The 24,506-nt window shown below is 39.9% G+C and overlaps 1 protein-coding gene across 6 annotated transcripts in view; it reads right to left on the bottom strand.

Annotated features, from left to right (window-relative positions):
* igsf9bb (immunoglobulin superfamily, member 9Bb) overlaps nt 1-24,506 on the bottom strand; it is a 648,281-nt gene that overhangs the window by 146,784 nt on the left and 476,991 nt on the right. For all 6 annotated transcript variants that reach the window (XR_006309378.1, XR_006309379.1, XM_043676763.1 and 3 more), the window contains exon 6: nt 1,376-1,517. Coding sequence is in view for 4 of the 6 variants with exons in the window: in XM_043676763.1 (XP_043532698.1) it covers nt 1,376-1,517 (142 nt within the window). In the remaining 2 variants the exon portion in view is untranslated. The remainder of the gene's footprint in view (nt 1-1,375; nt 1,518-24,506) is intronic.

Here is a 24,506-nt window from a genome sequence, read left to right as displayed (position 1 = left end):
TGCCCTCAATCCTGATAGTTTGCTTCGTAGCTTTTCCTTATCGATGTTGATTGTTCTAAGTTCTACCTTATCTATTGCCTCCGATCGCTTATTGTCTTCCACCATGAAAACTGAGGCAAAGTATTAATACAGCATCTCTGCCATCTTAGTGTTCCCCACTATTAACTCTCTGGTTTCAGCTTCCAAGGGACCAAGTCACATTAGCGACTCTTTTCCCTTTTGTATATCTTTGGAAACTTCTGCTATCCTTTTTGATATTTTGTGCTGGTTTTCTAAAACAATGATTGAAATAATTAATGCAAAGTTTGTGAAAAAGGCTGCCAGCAGTTTATGATCAGCAAGATGTATAACAGTACAGAATATGCACATAAACGTAATCAAATTTTCCAGTCACTGAGATGTGGTTGGTGTCATTTTGCGTCCACTTGTTGATGTTCGAGCATTGAGCAGTGTTGTTAATGCACGTCTTTTTGTTTGTGGGTCAGAACCAGCCAGAGATCTAGAAAACTAGCCTTTTCACTTCTGTATTTGACAGTCAGTAATACCTCACTCAAGGAGTGAATGGATAAATGCAGAAGCAGAAATGCCCAGTGAAAGCTAAATGGATTGATTCAATCCTTAGCTGCAGGAAAGAAAGTTCATCCATTTGCAACACTTTTCTTAGGTTGTGAACTGGCCTTGTACATTTGCACATAAGAGGAAACTTTCCCTTGTGTTTATAATGCTCACGAAGAGAATCCCAATTTTAAGTTTGTGCTAGGGAGGTCAAAAAGCACAGATCTACGCTCTCAATTAGTGAGTATCTATATTAGGGTGGGAGTGCAGTTTAAAATAACTTATCAAAGAACCAGTGATGGATTTATGGCTCATATCACTGATCGCATTCTAGGCTAAACCATGCATAGTTACATTAATATCAAGTTCCATATTAATGAAGAGTTCATAAAGTACAAGCAGAAAGTCTCAATGCAAGAAAGTTAATCCTGAGTTCTTGGGCTCTCCAAAAAGCCCCTCTGCAAAGTGGGTGTACGTGTATGCTGTTTGAGGGCTGGATCAGGCTGGTTTCTGATACGTCACAAGACAAACAAGTCTGTGGACATGTGGTCACAAATGATATCAAATTGGCTGACACACTGCAGTGGCTCTCACCATGCAAACTGGACAGGTCAGTACAGTCTGGAAAGGAAGAGAAGAAAAAAAAATCAAAGGAAATAAAATATTTGTACCTAAAAAAAATGAAGAAAGATAGCTTACTGAAATAAAATGATGCAATAAAAGGGATTCTCATGTTTGCCAATAGATTAGGAGCTACGCAAGAAAGTCACCTGGTTGGAACACAAATGTGAATTAACACATAAGGAAATTTTGACTTTACTTTTTGAAGAAGACGTTCTCTTCCTCCCAGAACCAAGTGTACGTCAAGTTGCCAGGATAAGCTTCTGCCTGACAGGTGAAGAGGGCATCTTGGGATATATTTACTGTGATATTTTCAGGCGGAGAGATGATGAAGGGTGGCCCTAGGAGACAACAGAAAGATCAATTGGTTAGTAATTCCAGATACAATTGGACAAAAGCCAGGACAAAAGAGCCAAGCAACAAACTACTGGAACAGAAGATTACAGAAAGCTGTAAAACCACAATTGTTGAGGATTTCAAGTGCTTCAAATGGTATTTTTACATTCTTGAATTGCAGACCAGTGTGATACTTTTGAAGCCTTATAGTGGGTAATAAATAGCCCATACAAGAGGAAGTTCAATTGACAAAAGAAACCCAATCCTGCCCTTAACTTACCGTTTTCATGATAATGGATTAGCCTCAGAGCTGGTATATAGAGATTCATTACATTGAAACTGTGTGCTTTTACTGGAGAATCTGACAATTCACACTACAACTATGTTCAAAATGTGTGTCAATACCCATTAGACAGATAGGCAATGCAGCATCTCCCTCAAGTGGATTGAATTTCCTTGCTATCACAGATTGTACTGAAAAGAGTGATTTGTCTCTCAGTGAACCTATTTGCTTTGGCTAGGACTTACTCCAATTCAAGGTGTACATGGAGAAAGACTCTTAAAGATTGGAGATCACCATTTTGGAGAAAAATCTAAAATCTTCTATCTGTACAGGAGCCAGACATTACTTTCACCAGGGAGGAGATCGCAGGCCAGGAAAGATGGGGTGGTGTGAACGTCAAATCGCAGGTGAGGTGTAGTCTGATCAGTTAGGAGGACCTGTCCAAGGAATAAACATACCTGTTCTTCCTCACCCAGAAGCAGTGCTAGAAAAGCACTTACTTGTCTGATGCCTCCATTCTTTTCTCCCTCCAACTGCTGTGTGAAAGCTGGAACATAGGTAAATTTTAGGCTTGCGATCTCCTTCCAAATATTTTAGTGGTGGTCACTTCCCATGAGAATGGATTGTTTGTACTCCAACTTCCTCTAACAGTGGGTTCAAAATGCTTTAAAAGCCTTAACATTTCACAAAAGTGTGAGTGATTCACATTGGAAGGAGCAACAGGAATGCAGAGTACTGGGTTAATGGTAAGATTCTTGGTCGTGTAGATGGCAGAAAGATCTCGTGTCCATTTACATCCCTGAAAGTTGCCATCCAGATTGATAGGGTTGTGAAGAAGGCATACGGTGTGTTAGCTTTTATTTGTAGAGGGATACAGTTTCAGAGCTATGAGGTCATGCTGCAGCTGTATAAAACTCTGGTGTGGCTGCACTTGGAATATTGCATACAGTTCTGGTCACCACAATATAGGAAGGATGTGGAAGCTTTGGAAAAAGTTCAGAGGAGATTTACTGGGATATTGCTTGGTATGAAGGGGAGGTCTTATGATGGACTTTAGGCTGTTTTAATTAGAGAGAAGAGGGGATTTAATTGAGACATGTAAGATAATCAGAGAGTAAATAGGGTGGACTATGAGAGCTATGAGAGCCTTTTTCCCTTGGATGGTGATGGTTAGCATGAGGGGACATAGCTTTAAATTGAGGGGTGCTAGATATAGGACAGATGTCAGAGGTAATTTCTTTACTCGCAGAGTAGTAGAGGCGTGAAATGCACTGCCTGCAATAGTAATACACTTGCCAACTTTAAGGGCAATTAAATGGTCATTGGATAAACATATGGATGAAAATGGAATAGTGTAGGATAGGTAGGCTTCAGAATGGTTCCACAAACCGGCGCAACATCAAGGGCCTAATGACATGTACTGCGCTGTAATGTTCTGTGCTCTTCTAACTCAAATCCAGCCTATTTGAATATTTGGGTGGAGGAGGAGGGATGGTGTTAAAATTAACACAGTTTTCTCTTTGCTGTGTTTGTTGAATACAGGCTCTCCACACAAACATTTTTTTTTATCGAAGATAATTGCCAGAAGATGACAAAACTTACAGCATACCAAAACCTGCCCTTCAATCATCAGTTATATATTACATTCATTAGTGATCACATAAGATATCTCCAACCACTCAGCTTCCTAAGGCCCAGAAAATCCAACCATTCACAAAAAAAAATCTTGAAGCAAGATAAAATAGGGGTGATCAATGTCATTAAAGTATTTCAATTGCCAATTTCCCTCCTCGGCATGGTATCATCCAACCCTTATTCCATTTCAGTTAATCACAGGATTTGTATCAGAGGTCAGATTTCTAAAGTTCTAGAATGCTACTGGAATTCAGCTCCACAATACTACTGCTCATGGATAACAGTCTGAGAATGTGTACACTTTAATACTGATTCCATGGCTGGAAGAGGTGTGTGTGTAGAAATGTTTGCATGCATGCACCTGTATGTCTTTGTATGTAAGTGTATATTTGTGAGTATGTTAGTGTATCTGTTTTCATAAAACTTCAAAAATCTGTTCAACTCAAGATCCCAACAGTAGCTGATTCATTCCTCCCACTCACTCTGTTAAAGATAAATCCTTTCCTCAGTAAATAACACGCAGGCTCATGACTAGTCATAAATTCATTCTCTCTAGCAACAGCTTTCAGTACAAGTGAATCCAGAAGTTGTAATAACACGTGACACTGGGTTCTATTTACTGACATAGTGTTCATGGATAAGAACCAGACTGTTCCATTAGAGAACAAAATGAATTGATGACCTCTCAGCAGTAAAATGAAGACCATTTTATTAAAGCCTCCACTTAAATCCCTTAGGATACCCCACTGCCTTCTCTTACGTAAGTGACAGTGGATGTCTGTTGTCAGGCTGATGAGTTGTCAGGTCTATCATATTGATAGGCTACTAACTAACACAGGAATAGCAAGTGACCCATGAGCCCTGTGTTCCTCTTATCAGAATCCCTTGTTTGTACAGGCTTCCTTTGAATCTTACTGCCAACAATCAGTGATGATATTCTCATCTTGGGTCAGAGGAATATGTGTTCAAGGCTTACGCCAGAGACTTTAGTAGGCAAAATTAAGCCTCAATCCCTGGTGCAGCACTGAACACGGGCTGCTCTGCCTGTGACACTGTTTTGTTTCTATGAGGCTTTAACTTTCTTTCTTCAGAAAATGTAAAAGTTCCTATTCAAACAACAGCAGAGTTCTCCCAGTTTCCTGGCTAACCCAGCTCCCTGACAATCCAACCATTTAGTTTGCATAGTGATTGAAACTAGGTCAGCCATGTGGACCTCGTAGAATATGAGTTCCCTGGTCCAATCAGGAGGTCTGGCTGACAGATAGAAACAGGAGTCTGGATTAGTGGTGCTGGAAGAGCACAACAGTTCAGGCAGCATCCAAGGAGCGCAGAGTGTTGACTCTGAGAGCTGGTTCTGAGGAAAATGGGCCAGTGTCAAGTATGATGCACATTTAAGTGAAAGGTGACTTGGGGTCAGGATACTGGATTCTATGGAGTTATCCCAGTTTCTATATGTAAACAGACAGCCTTGTTTTCTATATTACAGCGAATACCACACTTCAAAAATACTTCACTGCCTGCATGATTACTTTGAATTCATGAAAAGCTTATTATAAGTGTAAGCCTTTCTTTGTGCCTACTGAGTTTATTTGAAAGCCATGTGTTCTATCACAAATACCAGAAACATGTGAAAATTGGATGTTTTTGTATTATTTTGTTTGTTGTGTATTTGTGGTGGGAAAGTTAAGCATCATCCCCCTCATTATGAAGGAGGGCAAATAACGAATAGAAACGTGAGCCATTATATTCATCCACTCATCTGCTTTTCAAGAATTATTCAGTCAACAAAATGCAGATTCACACATTCATTAAAAAGGGATAATTTTCAGAGAATCTTCAGAAAATTTTGATATATTTCAATCTGTTTTACCATTAAGACATTTGATCAGGGACAAGAAATATTTCAATGTTGATTGAGATCTGGTACTAAGATAGGGTAAGGGATGTCCTAATTTGAAGAATACTCTGTCCATGATGTCAGCTCAATGGTGGTGTTTTCAGCACTGGGTCCAAAGTTGAGGGTTGAGTTGAATACTTGTGAAACTAATTATGAACAGGAAATGGTTGAGATAGAGTGCTGCCAATGGTTGTCCTTTCTTTACTACTTTTACATTTAACGGAACCCCTCTCCCACCACCCACCCACGCCCACTCCCCACCATGTCTCTAATTTCGTAAGTTGAAGCAGTCTGGAGGTTTCACTCTTATAGTCATAAAGCACGGAAACAGACCCTGTGGTCCAAACAGCCTATGCCAAACATAATACTAAATTAAACTATCACCACCTGCCTGCTCCTGGCCCAAATCCCTCCGCACCTTTCCTATTCATGTACTTATCCAAGTGTGTTCTAAACGCTGTAACTGTGCCCAAATCCACAACTTCCTCAGGAAGTTCATTCCACATGCAAACTACTCTCTGAGTAATCAATTTGCCCCACATGTCTTTTATAAATCTCTCCTCTTATCTTAAAAATATGCCCCTAGTTCTTGAAATTTGCCATCCTGGGGAACAGACTCCTCCCATTAACCCTATATGTACCCCTCTTTATTTTTATGAACACTATAAGGTCACCTTTCAACCCTCTACACTCCAGCGAAAAAAAGTCTCAACCTATCCAACTTTTCTTTATAAGTTAAACGTTCCATACCCGGCAACATCCTGGTAAATCTCCTCTGGATCCTCTGAGCTTAGTAATATTCTCCTTATAACTGGGCAACTAGAACTGGACACAATGTTTCAGAAGAGGCCTCACCAATGTCCTGTATAACCTTCTTCTAGACCACATCCTTTTTGGAAAAGGAAGACTTGTAGACCTTTTGCCTGTGGGTTGTTGACCTTGAATCTGATTATTTATGGATTATTTCTCCACTAAAGGATCTTTTATCTCTAGGATGCCCTTCAGAGAGGACTTTCTTCTTGCTGAATCTGGTAGTTGATCCATTACTTTCTCTGGTGAACTTTGTAATCTTCTGAATTCATCTCATAGAGGATTTCCTCTCTGCTAAGTCAAATAACTACCTCATAACATCCTTTGGAAGACCTTTAATCTCATGAATGTCCACCAGTTTCACCAGGATATTCCTCAATATGTTGTATGAAGTAATCAGGAAGACTAATGTTATGCTAGCCCTTAGTTCAAGAGAGTTGGAGTATAAGGGAAGAGAAATCTTCCTGAAAATATATAAGGTGCTGGTGAGGCCATACCTGGAGTACTGACCTGTTTAGCAAAGGCTAAACAGGTCAGGACTCTACTCACTGGAGTTTAGAAGAATGAGAAGTGATCTCATTGAGACATATAGGACTCTTAAATGGCTTGACAGGATCAATGTTGAGAGCATGTTTCCCCTCATGAACCAGTAGGCATAGTCTCAGAATAAAGGGTGCCAATTTAAGACTGAGATGAGGATGCTTTTTTCTCTCAGAGATTTGAGAGTCTTTGGAACTCATTGCAGCAGACAGCTGTGGGGTCAGCAACCTTGTATACATTTAAGGAGGACAAAGTGAGGACTGCAAATGCTGGAGATCAGAGTTGAGAGTGTGGTGCTGGAAAAGCACCGCAGACCAGGCAGCATCTGAGGAGCAGGAGAATTAACATTTCGGGTATATGGCCAACATCAGGCATATGACCAACATCAACTTGTGTACATTTAAGACTGGGATAGATGGGTTATTGATCAGCTGGGGAATCAAAAGTACAGGAAAAATGTACAAAAGTGGACATGAGGAATATTGGATAACCACAATCGTACTGATGTGTAGGGCAGGCTTGAGGGTCTGAACTGCCTCCTCCTGTTCCTATTTCTTATGGTTTTATGAAAGACAGTTGCACTGTTGAAACAAGTGCTTCTTTCTTTGCAGTTTCCTGTATTTTCAGATCAGGCAGTTTCTTCTTCTTGGCAGCGTCCAGAGTCTATGCTTGTTGGTCTGTATTGTTATGGAACCACATGTAGCTCATTTCCATTTTGTTCAACAAATCTTCAGTTTCAATTTGTCTTGAAACATCTGTTTTGAATTATGTAAGCACTTCACTTTTACTTGCTTAGTAGGTTGGACACCTGAATTCACTCTTTTTGGATGTCTTCCTGGTTAACTGGTCAGTTTCACATCCTCAATTGTGGTACCAGAAGAATGCAGTTTTTTTTTTACCATTATCTCTGTCACAGGCATTGATAATCCTTCTTTGAAAGACCAAAGGTTGATCTTGAACTTGTGTCAGCTCATCATCTGGCAACAAAGTTAAATTTGCTGCACCATGTTTTTTGGTGGGCTGTTCTATTTTCTGACCAACTTCAGGTGACGATTCACCAATTAATTCAAGTGGGTTGTATTGCTTATCCTTATTCTTAGGGGCTGTTTCTTCTGGGAAACTTTTGTGATTTTTGCCAACTGAAAATCTTCAGTGATAATAGGAAGGGAAAATATTTCCATCACTCTCAAAGTCCCAAACATGGAGAAATGACACATTTTACAGCTCAGTGGGAGGAGCTATGCCTACTTTTTCAGCGCAGTTGGCAGGAACACAGTGCCCTGCCTACTTTCACAGGTCCTCCATTAACTATCTGATGAGATCGCAAAGCCCTACCTCCTTTCACCACTCACCCATTACTCAGTAGGTGCAACCACAAAATCCTAGTTTCCTTCAGATGTTCTCAATTAATCACTGGGCGAGGCAATGTGTGTTACCTCTTATGCAACTCCTCCACTGCCCAATGGATGGAGCCACATTGCTATGCCTCCTATCACAGGTCATTCAACAAAATGGGCGTGACCATGGAGCTCTACCTCTATTTGTAGCTCCTCTATTGTCTAGTGGGCAGGATAACAGACTTTTCTCCATAGATGTTCTTGGAACTGCTGTGTTTCTTGAGCAAGTTCTAGTTGCATTTAGTTCACAAAATTCCTTCGTGCTTACAGCGTGAAACAATTCTCTTATCTCAATGTAGGTAACATCATAGGTTCTTCCTTCCTTTTGGGAACTGCCAGGGATCCCAATGAAATCTTCTACTTGTTTACCCCTGACCAGATGGATGGTAACAATTTGCTTCTGGACCATTTGATCTCATGGAGTTTACTCCATCTGTTACCTTCAGGATATTGAGACCAAGACATGACTGCAGACTCAAAAGTGAAAAAGAATTGGTTGTGTATTAATTGCATATTTTCAATTCTTACTTTCTTTGTGTTACAATGTCACTTGTAGCATCTGTTTACTCTTGACAGTTATTCCATCTGGAGGATGTAGCATTATTTCTGGAAGCTGTAACTACTGTTTTTTTTCATGTTATGGGCCAGATCTGACCCCCTCAAAAAGTAGTCTAGACATTAACTTTTCTTATTTTAAAGGCAAATGTAAAGTGTCTGTTCCTCATGCAATGAAACTGGTCAAACTACTTGACGTTAAGCAAAACACAATTTGTTTAAACACTGTAGTTAAAATACAACCAAACAAAGTGAAATTTAGGAAAAAAAGCTTAACTCTATTGGAAAACTTAACAGAATAATAGATATATAGTAACTATTACTAATTAACTGTTCCAATATAGTAACATCCCATAAACACAGACTTTGGCAAAATAGGTAAATTTAGAAACAGATTCTCACATGAGGTTCACCAATCCAGGAGGTAAAAAAATCAAGAGAAAATTCAGAGAGAGTAGCAACAAGGAGACATTCACTGGAGCTTTCAAATCTTAGACCCCAATAGCTTCTGCTTTAAGCTAAACCTAAAAACTAAACAAAAAATCTAGGAATCCTGGTCTGTGAGACCTGTCCATACCCAGGCTGCTTCCATTGTTCCAACTTCAAAAAAAAACAAGGCTTCATAAGCTGATAGTCAAGTGGTCTTCCATTAGTTAGCTCGGTACATTTGCCTTTCAAGCTCTCTTCAAAAGAAAGCAAAATAAGCTCTTGAAAGCCAAAGCATTGTCACATTAGCTCTGGAATTTGATCTGAATAGGATGTGACACTCATTCCTTTGTAAGACTAATGAGATGCCAATCAATGTAGCAGGTTCTGTCAAATTCAAACAGGTTGAAGCACCATTTGCCTTAGGAATGCCTTGAGTGTGTTTTCCAATGGTGAAAGTTCTATTGCATTGACATTTCTTAAAGAGTAAATATTATCTTTTAGCTGCTCAGAAACAATTTCCTCATTTTGCACAACCTCTAGAAGATGCCTATAGTTTCATAGGTGGAACATTATTTTGTTATAGTTGGGTGCCACGTGTGTCTGTGAGGTTTTTTTTGTTCCAAGGCACTACTGTGTCTTAGTGTCTGGTGTTTTCCTTCCTCCTTATGATGGCTTGTCATGAGGACTAGTAAAGTGTTTTTATGTTATAAGGTAAGTAAGTCATATCGCTTTCTTGTGGTAAGATTCTTCTTATCCCAAGAATTATCCATATGTTTTCTGAATTCCTGCTTTTAGAATAAATTGGTGAACTTGCCAAATTCATTTATTCTTTAGTCTGTAATAAATCTGACAAGGACTCATCAATAATCTCAACAACAATCCTGTCCCGATGAACTCTGATTTCAAAACACCATAATCAGTTTTCTGTTAATCTCTAGGGTGGGGCTGGGGTGTGGAGGTGGAAGTGCGGAATCTATTTGGCTCAGTTTGCTGGATGGTTCATTTGCAAATCAATGTGATGTCAACAGTGTGGGTCCAATTCCCATCACCAACTGAGGTTATCCTGAAGGATTCTTCTTCTCAACCACTCCTCTCATCTAAGGTATGGTGACCCTCAGATTACATCACCAGCAGTTGATTCTCTTTAATGAGAGAACATCCCTTTGGTCTATTAAGACTATGGCAACATAATACGCCAATGCCATTAATGAATTTATCTGCTGAAATCTCATGTTAAAAGTAGCAAAATATTTCAAGAATATTGTTTGTTCTCAGGTTAAATAATTATCGAAAGCTGTAAGAACTTCAAAAGTATTTGTACCTTCCTTTGAATTTTGGTAACTTATCATGTCATCAACTGTAGGCCCTACTGAGCACAATAGTATATTTATTTGTTCAACTTGAGATTTAGTATTTCATTTCCAATCAATCCAGTATTTTAAGAACTGGTTTCTCTAAAGTGTTCAGTTCGAATTGTATTTGGCCCATCTCTGACATAAAATCTTTGATATACTATTACTTACCATGCCAATGGTTCTTAATATGGCTGTATCTTCTTAATATTATAAGGTTGCTTTAAATTTGCAGCATCTCAATGTCATTTGTAGCCTGTTGCTTTTTAAGATTTTAAACTTGTGGCATCTCAAAGCTGTTTTAATGCCTTAGTTTGAAAGTCACTTCAAGCTTTTAAACATCATTATCGGAGTACTGTATTCTTGACCTTGCTTAAGAAATGTTAAACTCTGAATGACTACAACATTGTAATTTTTTTTCCAATAAAATTCTGTTAAATAGCAGTATTATATCTTTGTGCTATTTCCTGGGCTTTTCCAGTCCTTTTTCAATTAAAATAGTAGTGCCCTGCCTTTTTGAGGATAAAATGGAGGTTTTCTACCTTCTACAGCCTATTTTGTGGATAAAATAGATGTTTTCCTGCTTTTATGGCTTAATACACATTGCACATCCTTTATTGGATTTTCAGACAGACTTAGTAAACCTTTCTGCCAAAACTACCACATTAATCATATAGTTCCCAATGTTATCACTCTTAAAATGTTTGAAAGGATCATTTCTTTTCAGGCTCTGTCTTCTAAATTTTTTGATTTGCTCTCTGATGTCTTAAATGTGCTCCGCAACATTCTTGATCCTGTGGCCTTTGTATAAATTAACATCATGACTCTCAACTTCACTACTATAGCTTGCCTGTAGAATGGACATGTTATGGTTGCAATGCAAGCTGTGAATGTTAAGTACCCCTTTTTACTGCTATCCTTCCCAGCCCAGTTCTTTGTGTTAGTAATTTAAAGCTTTGCTGCCTTGCTGACAGGAATATTTAACTGTATTCCTGCTTCTCATTGCTTCTCAGCCAAGCCTCAAATTGGGACTACTCCTGTGGAACCTTCTTCTCTAAGGAGACTTTAAGAGTCAACTGCAATCACTTTTTAAAAATTCTTTTACTATCTCATCTCAGTTCTACGTTGAAGGTTTTAAGCAGAGTGCTGCCTTTCCCATAATGTTCCTGTTTCTCAATTCAAGTGCTTTTAGCTGGTGATTGACTGTGTGAGTATTCTTAAAGTAATGACATTCTTAAAGCAGTAAACGCAGTTGTCTTCTGGAAATGCTTTCTCCCGGATGGAATGGAATTTTTCCATTGTACTTTGAGCTATTTAAGTAACGATCCCATTTTGCTCACCATGTCATAATTTTGCAGAACCAGCAGATAATAGTTGGGATAAGGCACTGGGTGAACATTAGTGATTCTTAACAAGAAGAGACGCTTACAACAGAATGTAGTTATTGCATGACAGGAATCAGGCCATCTTAAATTGGTTTGTTAGACATTACTACCGAGTCTATCGAGAATCAGACATGAGATGTTTGACACCATTAGGAACGAAGCTGGACTTCTTGAGTCTCAACCCAAGATATCATCAGCTTCAACGTAGACAATTTCAGTCTCCATCATTAATATCTGAAAACTCTTACCTTACATGTTCAAGTTCTACCAAACCCAAGTTGACACCTTTAGTTCAGAACTTGAGTGCTACAGTGTTGTAGGTGTCTTGAGCAGATATAAATAATCCTTTGAAGCTTTGTTTTTAGTACAACAGGGGAATTATTTGCACTATTCTGACCAGTATTTATGGTTCTCCAGCAACAGTAAAACTGATCATCTTGTCAATATCATATGACTGTAAACAAATTGGCTGCTGTGTTTCCTGGATTACAATAGTGTGTTTCAAAAGAATATTTGGCTGTAAAGCACTTTGTGACACCCTGATTTCATGAAATATATGATATACATGAAATCTTCTTTCTCTTGCCCTCTCAGATACATACTCATTCAAAGTCTCCCAGTCAGCCTGCAGACAAGGTTTCATAACCTTTTCTTTAGAAATGTTCAGTTTTTGTTCATAGGTTTTTATGTTTGCAATCTGAGATTGCAAAAAATCCCTTATCTTCACATTTGTTTTTACCATATCTATTAGTTGAAATCTTTGCATGTTCTGAGAGTACAATAAGCATCCACTGCTGTTGATCATTGATATTTCTTTTCCAACACTAAATGGTAAGTAATATTTGTTTGCATTTTCTAATTGAATATTTGATAGTGTGGTAATTGTGCACATTTGAAAATGTTCAAAGACAGGTTTTCAACATAGTGTGAAGTGGTGTGAGGTTACACAAGGAGTCATTTGTAATACACCATGTGCACAATTACCATACTATCAAATAGTCAGTTAGAAAATGTAAACAAATGGTATTTACCATTCAGTGTTGGAAAAGAAATATCATCACAAAGGAGATAATACGACTCAGAATTTCAAATCTGATCAAAGTTTTCAGTCTCTATTATGGATTTTAGGCATCTTGATAGATTAGCTATCATATGCATTATGTGCATAAAGTTAGCCAAAATGAATATATGCAGCTAAACACATTCAACATAACAGATTCCTGCTGAGATAGAATACATCCTTGTGTAGGGGGAGACAAAATGCAGAGCCAGACAGCTGTAGCAGCTTATGGTTAGCTAGAATGCAAACTCAGTTAAGAATGAACAATAAAAAGATCTAAGTTAAGCTGTCAAAGTATGACTTTACTGAGCTAACATGATTAACAAAAGAAAAGGATGTTTAAAGGTAATGGGAAAGTCCTAAGGGAAAGGGAATAAAATCAGTCCAAGAGGATCAAGGCAATCTTGAAAAATCAAAATAAGAACAGAGCTTCAACTATTTTCCCAGTTTTATACCTTGAAAGAGTCAGGCAGACAGTGACCTGATAGAGGAGTAGAATATAAAAACTAGTGCATCCTGGTTCGATGTAGGCAATGATTGACTGAAGATGCCAGTGGTCAAATTGCCTGTCTGTAAGTATATATCGTGTATTGTATATAAACTGCTCGCAAATTAGGATTGGATTTATGTTCTTTAATGCAGCATTGTTAAAGTCAGGTTCTCAAATCAATTAAAGTGGCAACTAAAATCTTATTCTCAGAAATAAATATTGAACAGGATAACGTATCCACAAATATGAGTTTGCAAAAATTGTCCTGTAAATAATAGAACAGGGGTATTGAGCAATTAAAGAGTTTATGATAACATGAAATGGTGGGAAATAGCAACCAGTTAGTCAACAGCAAACTATACATGCTTCTACTTTGATGCAGCAATGTCATCATTCTAGTACATTAATTGTAGAACATTTCCCACACTTGCCTTTTTCCTGGTAGTTTCACTTCAAAGGCCAAAATTTGTATTTTTCTCTGGCTCTTCACCAGGACTCACTTCTACTCAAGCTCCTTGGACCTAGTGCAGGAATAGGAATGTCTGCTGCCTGGGCTTGATATAAAGTGAGATCCTTGAGGGGAGAACATGGCAGTACAGCTCTATAATGTGGATTGAAGCATTAATGTGGGATTGCAGGGTGAAGGCTTAATGGATTCAGGTTATTCTTCACTCTGCAAATATTGCAGCCGTTAACTGGTCAATTACAAGCTTCAATTTGATGAAATACTCTGTCCAAGACAATATCAGACAATCATACATTTCCTTAATGGATAACAGCATTGATATTGGGAAATTGTGAGACGGGATCTATTTCCCCCCAAACAAGTAATAAACGACAATGATTGACACAAAGGGCTTTGTATAAAATGACAGGATCTTAATAGAGCAGAGTGACTCTTATGATCACCTTATGATCAAGTAATTGTAAGTTATTTTGAGATTCCTTCCGTAATTTGGTTCAGCATTTTTATTTTTGCATTATCTGATTGCAGCATAAAGCTCACCTGATTCTTTTACAAGGATACTCATTAGCCAATAGATGACTATCACTCTATGATTATCATATGCCTACACACAATAATTAAGGCCAATAATATACAGTTTCCACTGAAAAAAAACAGTCAGAACTGTGGAACTGCATCTCCAAGTCCCAGGAAAAGTCTCAGGATCCTGATTATGAATCTGGATTAAACCCATTAAAGAAAAAAATCCTCCCTTGGGAGTGGATGCTCAATAGCTGCAGCCTTGGTGTATTATAAATTAAAAAGGAAAACATGGATTTGTCTCCAAGTTATCAATGATTCCCCCTCATCTCAGACATCCTGGGACTCCTGTAGACCCATCACACCCTGACTGTTATAATCAGCATTTGAATCTGTGTGACATTAATGTACCCCAGTAATACTGAAATAAATGGGAATTGTTAGGAAATCTCTGTGCTAATTGAAATCATACTTACCACAAAGGCAACCATTTGTGGTTGGTGCTCATGAGGAAGATATCCAGTTTTACTTTCCATTGAGTAATAAAATTTACATTGCACTGGCTGATCTGGCACAATTACTTTGTTCATTGCTTCTATGCAACGACTCCTTACAAAAATTACAGGAGACCATCAGCACTGAAATCACTATCAAATCTAAATCAGCCAATTACTGTCCCATCAGTCTCCTCTTAACCATCAATATGCTGCCTCTCAGAAGCTGCCCTTATTTCTCAGGCAGTGTCCAGATCCAACTGGAGTCATGAATTTCGTCAACAATCTTCCCTCCAGCATAAGATCAGAAGTAGAGACATTCACTGACCACTGCACAATTTTAAGTACCATTCGCAATTCCTCAGATAATGAAGCAGTTAGACAAGAGTAATATTTATATTTGGGCTGAAACATGGCAAGTCATGTTCTCAGTATCTATGTGCCAAACAATGACAATCTCCACAAGTGAATGTTTAATTACCTGGCCTTGATATTGCAGGCCATTGCCATCACTGAATACTCCGTCACTCACATTATAGGTATCACCACTAACAAGAAACTGAGCTGGGTTGGCCACATATGCACTTATAGTTCTGAGAAGGTTAGGAGCTAGAACTTCTTTGGAAATGATTTACCATCTGACTGTCGAAAAAAGTACACTCAAAGGTCTACTCCATCCAGGAGATAGCAGACCGCTTGATTAGAACAAACCAGCACCTTAAATATTTAAACCCTCCACCTTTGGCATTATGACAATGTGTACAATTTACAAAATGCACAGAAGCATCTTGCCAAAACCCTGACCTATGCCACCCAGAGAGTAAAGTGCTCACCAGATGGATTTGCAGAGTTTCAAGAAAGTGGGTCATCACCACATTCTCTCAGACAATTAGGAAATACAGGAAAGGATGAAAAATAACACATTAAAGCACTGCAGATTTGAAATATTTTCTGGAAATTTTGGTCAATTGTTGCTCACGGATGTTCAGGCAATGGCTCCAATTGTGAAAGAATTCAGTTAGTTTACAATTTAAGTCCCCGACGGGAAACTGAGCAAATGTACCAAAATGTATACAGTTCAATGGGTCTCAACTGAATCTGGGATTTTCTGAGTCTTTATAAGACAGATGTTTTCAAGGGTACAGTCGAGGGTGAAATACAGTCAGGAAGCAGGAACCACTTCTGTTGGGTGATGGTGAAATTTGAATTAACTAATAATCTTTAATTAAAAGCTTCACTAACGATGACCATGTAACCATTGCTAATTGCCATAAAAAACGATTTGGTTCACTAATATCTTTTAGGGAAGGAAATCTGCTTTACTTACCTGGTATGCGTTGCAATATTGAACTTTTCTTCTGCCAGCTCTGCCTCCGTGCTTACTTTTTCTACCACGATTCTCCGAAAACCCTTTCTCCAACCTCCAACACATTCCATCAATCTCTTTATCTCCAACTGCCACCATGACATTGGCCACCTCAACATGTCCATCACTCTCACCCACTCCAACCTTTCAGCCTCACAAAGTGCAGACCTCCATTCCCTCTGGTTCAACCCCAACCTCACCGTTAAACCAGCAGACAAGGTGGTGGGGGGCGAGGGGGGGGGGGGGGGGGGGGGGGTGGTGGCGAGTGCAGTCTTAGTATGGCACACCGACCTCTATCTTGCCAAGGACAGATGTCAATTTACTGACACCTCCTCCTATCATCCCCTCAATCACGACCCCACCCTTCATCACCAAACCACTATCTCCCAAACTATCCACAGCTTCAACACCTCAGGGGATCTCCTATCCACAGCCCCCAACCTCATTGTCCCAGAATCCCTTCCATCTGGTTCAACCTCTTGCACAAAATCCTGACTCTCCCAGTCAACCAATCATCTCTGCTTCCTCATGCCCCACCAAACTTATCTCCTCATATCTCTACTCTATGCTGTTCCACCTTGATACCTGAACTAGCCACATGCATTCAGTACATTACCCACGCCCTTCACCTCCACCAGCAATTTCAATTCCCTGACCCCCAACACCCCATCTTCACCATGAACTCAGTCCCTATACACATCCATCCCTCATGACCAAGGCCTACAAGCCCTCTGTTTCTTCCTCTCTCACCGACCCAACCAGTCCTCTTTCACCAACGCACTCATTCAATTGGCAGGACTGGTTCTCACCCTCAACAACTTCTCCTTCAAATCCTCGCACTTCCTACAGGCCAGAGGGGTAGCTATGGGTACCCATAGAACATAGAACATAGAACATTACAGCGCAGTGCAGATCCTTTGATGTTGTGCCACCCTGTGAAACCAATCTGAAGCCCATTGAACCTGCATTATTCCGTTCTCATCCATATGTCTACCCAATGACCATTTAAATGCACATGAAGTTGGCAAGTCCACAACTGTTGCAGGCAGTGCATTCCATGCCCCTACTACTCTCTGAGTAAAGAAACTATTTCTGACATCTGTTCAATTCTCTATCACCCCTCAATTTGAAGCTATGCCCTCTCATGCTATCCATCACCATCCTTGGAAAAATGCTTATATGTCTCAATTAAGTCACCTCTCAACTTCCTTCTAATAAAAACAGCCTTGAGTCCCTCAACCTTTCCTGATAAGACCTTCCCTCCATAGCAGGCAACATCCTAGTAAATCTCCTCTGAACCTTTTCCAAAGCTTCCACATCCTTCCATAATGCAGTGACCAGAACTGCACACAATACTCCAAGTATGGCTTCACCATAGTTTTGTACAGCTGCAGCGTGACCTCATGGTTCCGAAACTCGATCCCTTTACTAATAAAAGCTAACACATGGTATGCCTTTTAATCAGCCCTATCGTACATGGACACTGAAATCTCTCTGCTTGTTTACACTACCAAGAATCTTACCATTCACCCAGTACTCTGCATTCCTGTTACTCCTTCCAAAGTGACTCACCTCACACTTTTCTTTATTAAACTCCATTTGCCACCTCTCAGCCCAGCTCTGCAGCTTATCTATGTCCCTCTGTAACCTACAACATTCTTCGCTACTATGCACAACTGTACCGACCTTAGTGTCATTCGCAAATTTACTTACACATCCTATTACGCCCTCATTCAGGTCATTATAAAAATGACAAACAGCAGTGGACTTAAAACAGATCCTTGCAGTACATCACTAGTAACTGAACTCCAGAATGAACATGTCCCATCAACCACCACCCTCTGTCTTCTTTCAGCCAGCCAATTGCTTATCCAAACCTCTAAATCGCCCTCAATCCCATGCCTCCATATTTTGTGCTGTAACATACTGTGGGGAACCTTAACAAATGCTTTACTGAAATGCATATATACCACATCAACGGCTTTACCCTCATCGATCTGTTTGGTCACATTCTCAAAGGACTCAATCAGGTTTGTGAGGCACAACCTACCCTTCAAGAAACCGTATTGACTATTCCTGATCAACTTCACCAACAACTTCCATCCTGACCTACATTCACATGGACCATCTCCAACACCTCTCTCCCCTTCCTGGACCACTTTGTCTGTCTTTGGTGATCAACTCAACAGAGAGATCTGTTTCAAACCCACCAACCCCACAGCTATCTCGACTACATCTAATCCCATAAAAACATGATCCCTTACTCCCAATTCCTCCAATTCCGCTGTATCTCCTCCCAGGAGGAGCAATTCCATTCCAGGACATCCCACATGTCACGTATTTCAAGGATCACAATTTCCCCTCCCACATAATCAACAATGCCCTCCAGCACATCTCCTCCACTCCCTGCACCTCCACCCTCGAAACACACCCCTCCAACCGCACAACGATAGAACCCCCTGGTCCTCATCTTCCACCCACACGAGTCTCTGGATACAGTGCCTTATCCTCCACCATTTCTGCCATCTGCAATCAGATTCCACCACCAAAGATGTATTTCCCTCCCCAAACCTATCTATGTTCCACAGCGACCATTCCCTCCGTGACTCTCTCGTTAGGTTCAAGTCCCTCCACCAACCTACCCTCCACACTTGACACCTTCCCTTGCTGCTGCAAAACGTGTAAAAACCCGCACCCACACCTCCTCTCTCACCTCCATCCAAAGCCCTAAAGGATCATTTGAAATCTGGCTGAGATTTTCCTGCACATCAATCCACCTCATCTACTGTGTCGATTGCTCTCAATGTGGTCTCCTTCACATCAATGGGACAGGACGTCAACTCGCAGAGTGGTTCAGGGAACATCTCTGGGATGCACAAACACAACAATCCCTGTGGCCGACTGCTTCAACACCCCCCTCACTTCCCCAAAAACATGCAAGTCCTGGGCTTCCTCCACCGCCAAACCAAACACAGTACCAACTGGAGGAAGAACGTCTCATCTTCTGCCTTGGGACCCTCCAACCACACAGCGTAAAATTGATTCACTAGTTTCCAAATCTACCCTCCCGCCACCTCATCCCAGATCCAATCCTCCAACTTGGCACCACCCTCTTGACCTGTTCATCTTGCTTCCCAACTATCCACTCCACTGTCCCCACTGATTTATCACAATCGTGCCTCACCTGCATCCACCTATCGCCTTCCCAACTACCTTCCACCCAGCCCCACCCCATTATTTATCTCTCAGCCCCCTTCCCCTTCTACATTCCTGACGAAGGGCTAACTCCCAAAACATCAATTCTCTTGCTCCTCAGATGCTGTCTGATCTGCTGTGCTTTTTCCAGCGCCACACTTTTCGACTCTGACTCTCCAGCATCTGCAGTCCTCACCTTCTCCCTTATGTGGTCTGCCCACTTGTGACTCCAGACCATTCTTAACTGCCTGTGAAATGGCCACGAGAACCACTCAACTGAAGGGAGACTACAAGTGGGCAACAGATGCCTAGCCAACAGTGCCCACATTCCATTCACGAATAAAGAATAAAATAATCCTACAGCCATCCGAAAGTGTAGCACCTGGAATACAACATCCGAGTTGAAGTTGAACAAGTTTCTTCAACAGTTTAGTATAAATTCCTTGCTCTTGCATTGCAGTTCCTTATTAATAGAGTGAAAGATGCTGTATGCTTTATTAACTGTTCTCTCAACCTGTCCTACGACTTCCAACAAGTTTTGCACATAAGCACTAATAAATAAATGAAACAGTAAAAATAATATTGTGGAGAGGCACTGATGAATATTGTTATTGTCGGAATTTGGATCTGTTGGATTGTTGTTTGAAAGTATTGATGTTGTCTTTACCTGTAAGAACATACATGATTCAAAGCATGGGAACTTGGGAGGCCTGGACCACTACACACATAAGTGAAATAGTAGCGGAAATAGAGGATAAGGGGAAAATCAGTAACTGAAGCAGCCACCTCTTCTGGCCAATTGGGAGTGGAGTCTGGACAAGAGCTTCTCATAAATCAGGCATTGATCAGGTGAGATGGAACTTGATTGAAAGAAAATTATTTGTAAAATACATTCCAAACTCTTTCCTTCACAAAAAAGTAAGCATTGTTGAAAATTTGCTCAAGAGATGATTAGACTTACGGATCACTGTAATGGACAAACTTAATCTTTATATAAAACTTTATGTAAGAGACAGAAACATCAGTTTAAATTAGTGGAAACCAATTTCCAGACTAATAACTGTACATTCTACCTCTCACACAAAGTGACCATCATTGTTATGGACTAGGCCAGACCACTCAAAACATTCTTAAGCGGGCAGCCCTAGACCTAACCTTGCAATTTGTGTTAGTAAGTATACAGTGAAAATTACCCAGAGTAAGATAGCTAGGTTCTGGAATAGTGGTGCTGAAGAGCACAGCAGTTCAGGCAGCATCCAAAGAGCAGCGAAATCGACGTTTCGGGCAAAAGCCCTTCATCATGATAGCTAGGTTGACTACTAGATTTTAAAACAGACAAAAATGTATTCACAAAATTACATAATGAAATACAAAGAACAGAATAAAGTACCCCTACAGAACTCAGCCTATCCAGCTAGACTTAATTATGCTGTTCTGAATTTACACAACTGTCCCAATAAGCAAACTCCCTTTAAAAAAACCAGTATAAATGGAACACATGCTTACAGGTTGGAGTTGGAGGGCAGAAAAGAGAGAGAGTTTCTACACAGCTCCCTATTGAACTTGCCAGTTCAGAAATGAGCCAAAACTGCTTAGCTCAGCTCAGCTAGCAAAAGAGCTGACCACACCCCTCTCTTTATACAGGTCACTTCTAAAGCATGACCACTTTGGCCTGAAGTCGCAGCTGTTTACATATAAACAAAAGGCCTCTCAAGATCCTTTACAGCTCTGTACTAAACCAGACTGATCGGAGTCTGGTTCGGTTTATTGCCCCTCTGAAAACAATCAAGGAGAGAGTCTCCTTGAGCCAAGGAACAGCTTTTAGAAAAAAAAGGGACTAGCTTTGTGATACCATTTATAAAACATTTCCAGATCAAATGGGTGAAAATGCTGGAACTATTTTAATATAGCAGTGAGGGGTTGTATGGTGCTTCTGGGATGTGGACTTCACTGACTGGGCCAGCAATTGTTACCCATTACTCGCTACCTTTGAGAAGGTGGTGGTGAACTGCATTCTTGAACTGCTGCAGTCCATTTGATTTAGGTAGATCCACTATGCCATTAAGAAGGGACTTGCAGTATTCTGATCCAACTACCCTGAAAGAACTGCAATGTACTTCCAAGTCAGGATGGTGAGTTGCTTGAAGGGGAACTGACAGATAACCATGGTGCGATGTGCCTGCTGTCCTTGTCCTACTAGATCGCATTGATTGTGGTTGGAAGGTGCTGTCTAAGGAGTTTTGGTAAATTTCTGAAGTGGATCTTGCAGATAGTACACATTGTTGCTACTGAGTATCAGTGATGGAGTGAATGAATGATTGTGGTGCCAAGCAAATGGGTTGCTTTATCTTGGAAAAGGTCAAGCTTCTGGAGTGTTCTTCATGCTGCACTCATCCAAGGAAGCGCTGAGTATTCCATCACAGTCTTGACTTTTGCCTTGTAGATTGTGGAAAGGCTCTGGGGAATCAGGAGGTGAGTTATGAGTTGCAGGATTTCTAGCGTCTGACTTAGTACTTCCAGTCCAGTTCCACTTTTGGTCAATGGTGATCTCCATGATTGATCAAAAGATCTTCCTCATCATTCATTATCTTGAGATAATTAAAATCACACCATAAATATGCTGAATGGCTACCACATGAAGCTGAAGGCGTCATGACTTTTCAATTTCATATCCAAATATTTCAGTGATTTTATTCCTCTTGAAATTGAATAAATAGACTGAGTAAAGATTTCATTTGATGGCATCCAAGCTGTTTACTTGATAACGTCACATTAAGGGTAGTTTTGCTTTGTCAGTTTGTGTTTATGGAAATTGACCAAAGTGTGCTCCAGATCTTACTAGATATCAAAGAGATATCTGGACTGGATCAACAACACTAAACATTCATTATGTAACATAGTGCTTTCAATATTGTACATGTCATGTGTGCTGTTACTCAGGCTGACTGACAATGGCGACAGGAATATCAAGTTGTAATATATACCCAGATCCAGAAACAGATTAATTCAATAACTCTTTACTGGTCTGTTCAATATAAGTTATTCATTTTAAATGCATTAAAATATTTCTATATAAAAAGTGTCGTGAAATAAATCTTTCATATTTCATATCTTTACTAACTTCTGATGATTTTCACTCTTGTTAAATCAAAGTGTTTCTATGAAGAATAACTTTGATAGATACAGTTGCTTGGATCTCTCTGCATCAATAAAATTAATCCTGTTTTGGCCTAATCAAATTATTACTTTAAGGGTAGTCATGCGTTATCTTTTCTTGGCAACATGATTGTCCAGCGGGGTGCAACTGCACCTCGGTGACCCACAAGCAACTCACTGGTGGAAAAATCAATGCATATTGAATGCAGCCAGTATTGAATGATTTTGGAGGATGACATTGCCCTGAGACATGCAGAGAAATCACTACATGTACTGCCAGTGGGTAAGTCACATGATTTGATTAAGATTAGTCCCTGTCTGCTACACCATTCAACACTGACAAAAAACATTGCAAGTTAATAAAAGAAACTGTCCCACTTCTCCTGATTGACACTGTGCCAGGAATTTATTGAAAAATCATAACTGCGTCTGCAATATTCAAGCAGCTTATCTCACAGCCCAATCCTGTTTTGTATCAGAAACAAAAACAGAAGTTGCTGGAAAAGCTCAGCAGGTCTGGCAGCATCTATGAAGAGAAATCAGAGTTAAAGTTTTGGGTGCCATGACCCTTGCTCATCTGACCCTTTTTTGTATCAGTTTTTGTACTCTAGGTGCATTGTTGTAAAGGAACCCTGAGCTGATAACCCTTCCCATTCACAAGATCAATATTATATAAGCTTTCAGTCACAAGTCTTCATTCTCACCCACAAAGCAATGTCTTAGTTGGATTTATTAACTAGGAATTTGGAAAATAAATGAAATTCCACAAGGTATCTCCACACAGCCAGAAAGTAGGAAAGGGATTGATTAGCTTTATTGACAGCTTCAGAAAGGCAGAAGAAGAATCATGCTCTATAGCTACAGACATGAAGGATACTTCTGTGACTTTGGTACTATCAGTGGGATGGAACTTCAAGCACTTTAGAAGTAGAGATGAGATAGTTGCTAGAGGAAAGGATAAATAGAAAGTGGGTTCCTCAGAACCTTCAAAATGCACATGCTTCACAAGAAATCCAGGACTGAATTTCTGGAATAAACAGACTGTGTGAAATCTAAAAATACTACAGCAGACAGGATTATTTTTATAAACAAAAATACTGCAATCTTGTTAAATTTTACTTTGACACAAGTATATTCCTGCTTATCTGGGAAAAAGACAAGCACAGTTAAATGAGCTAGTCAACAAAATGGCTGCAGCTATTTAAGCCACTCATAACAATTAAATCTGTGCACTCCCACGACCACATGCAAAGCAATCTTGTTAGCAATCTCTAAGCTACGTGAGCTTCTGGCAATGACTTCAATGCTATAAATTGTAACTAACCTCTGGCTATCATTACAATTAATCTACTTTCACACTTTAAATGCTGCTCTAATTCTGACCTAAAAAGGTTAATTTATCAGATTGAACATGAAGCATGTAGGTGCAGCTTTTCACATTTGCTGAAGCTGCTACCAGAATCCTTTAAAAGAGAGATGTTTAGGACAGCAGGCATGCACCATACTGTGAAGTCTCCAATTCTTTGTGTCACTTTAAGTACCATATGCTTTACATTTTGAAAATGTGATGTAAGTAAATGTTTTGGCTATTGTTTAGAATTGAGAGCATGGATTCTGTACCTGATAGAAAGTTAAGAGTATTTCAGTGCATGCATCTGCTCAACAGATGGTGACCTGGCTGGAACTCCCAAGGCCAGTTCATGCAAATCTCCCTGTGAACAGTGGACTAGCAATGAGAGCTTGCAGAGGGCAAAGATGGCATTTCTCACACATCAGCAGCTCTTAAAAGGTTGTGTGTATTTAAAGAGATGTGGATACTGATAAAACTAAGGACAGCACATGGCATCAGCCTCTAAGAGCCTTAGCTAAACTCTAAATAGAGCTTAAGCAATGTGCTTATTGGGTTTTTTTGGATTGGGCTACTGCCCGGAATAGTGCAAAAGACAAACTCAATGTTGAGACAAT

The sequence above is a fragment of the Chiloscyllium plagiosum genome, chromosome 35 (genome assembly GCF_004010195.1).
Source record: "Chiloscyllium plagiosum isolate BGI_BamShark_2017 chromosome 35, ASM401019v2, whole genome shotgun sequence".
Taxonomy (NCBI): Eukaryota; Metazoa; Chordata; class Chondrichthyes; order Orectolobiformes; family Hemiscylliidae; genus Chiloscyllium; species Chiloscyllium plagiosum.
This window is presented reverse-complemented; position numbering and strand designations above follow the sequence as displayed.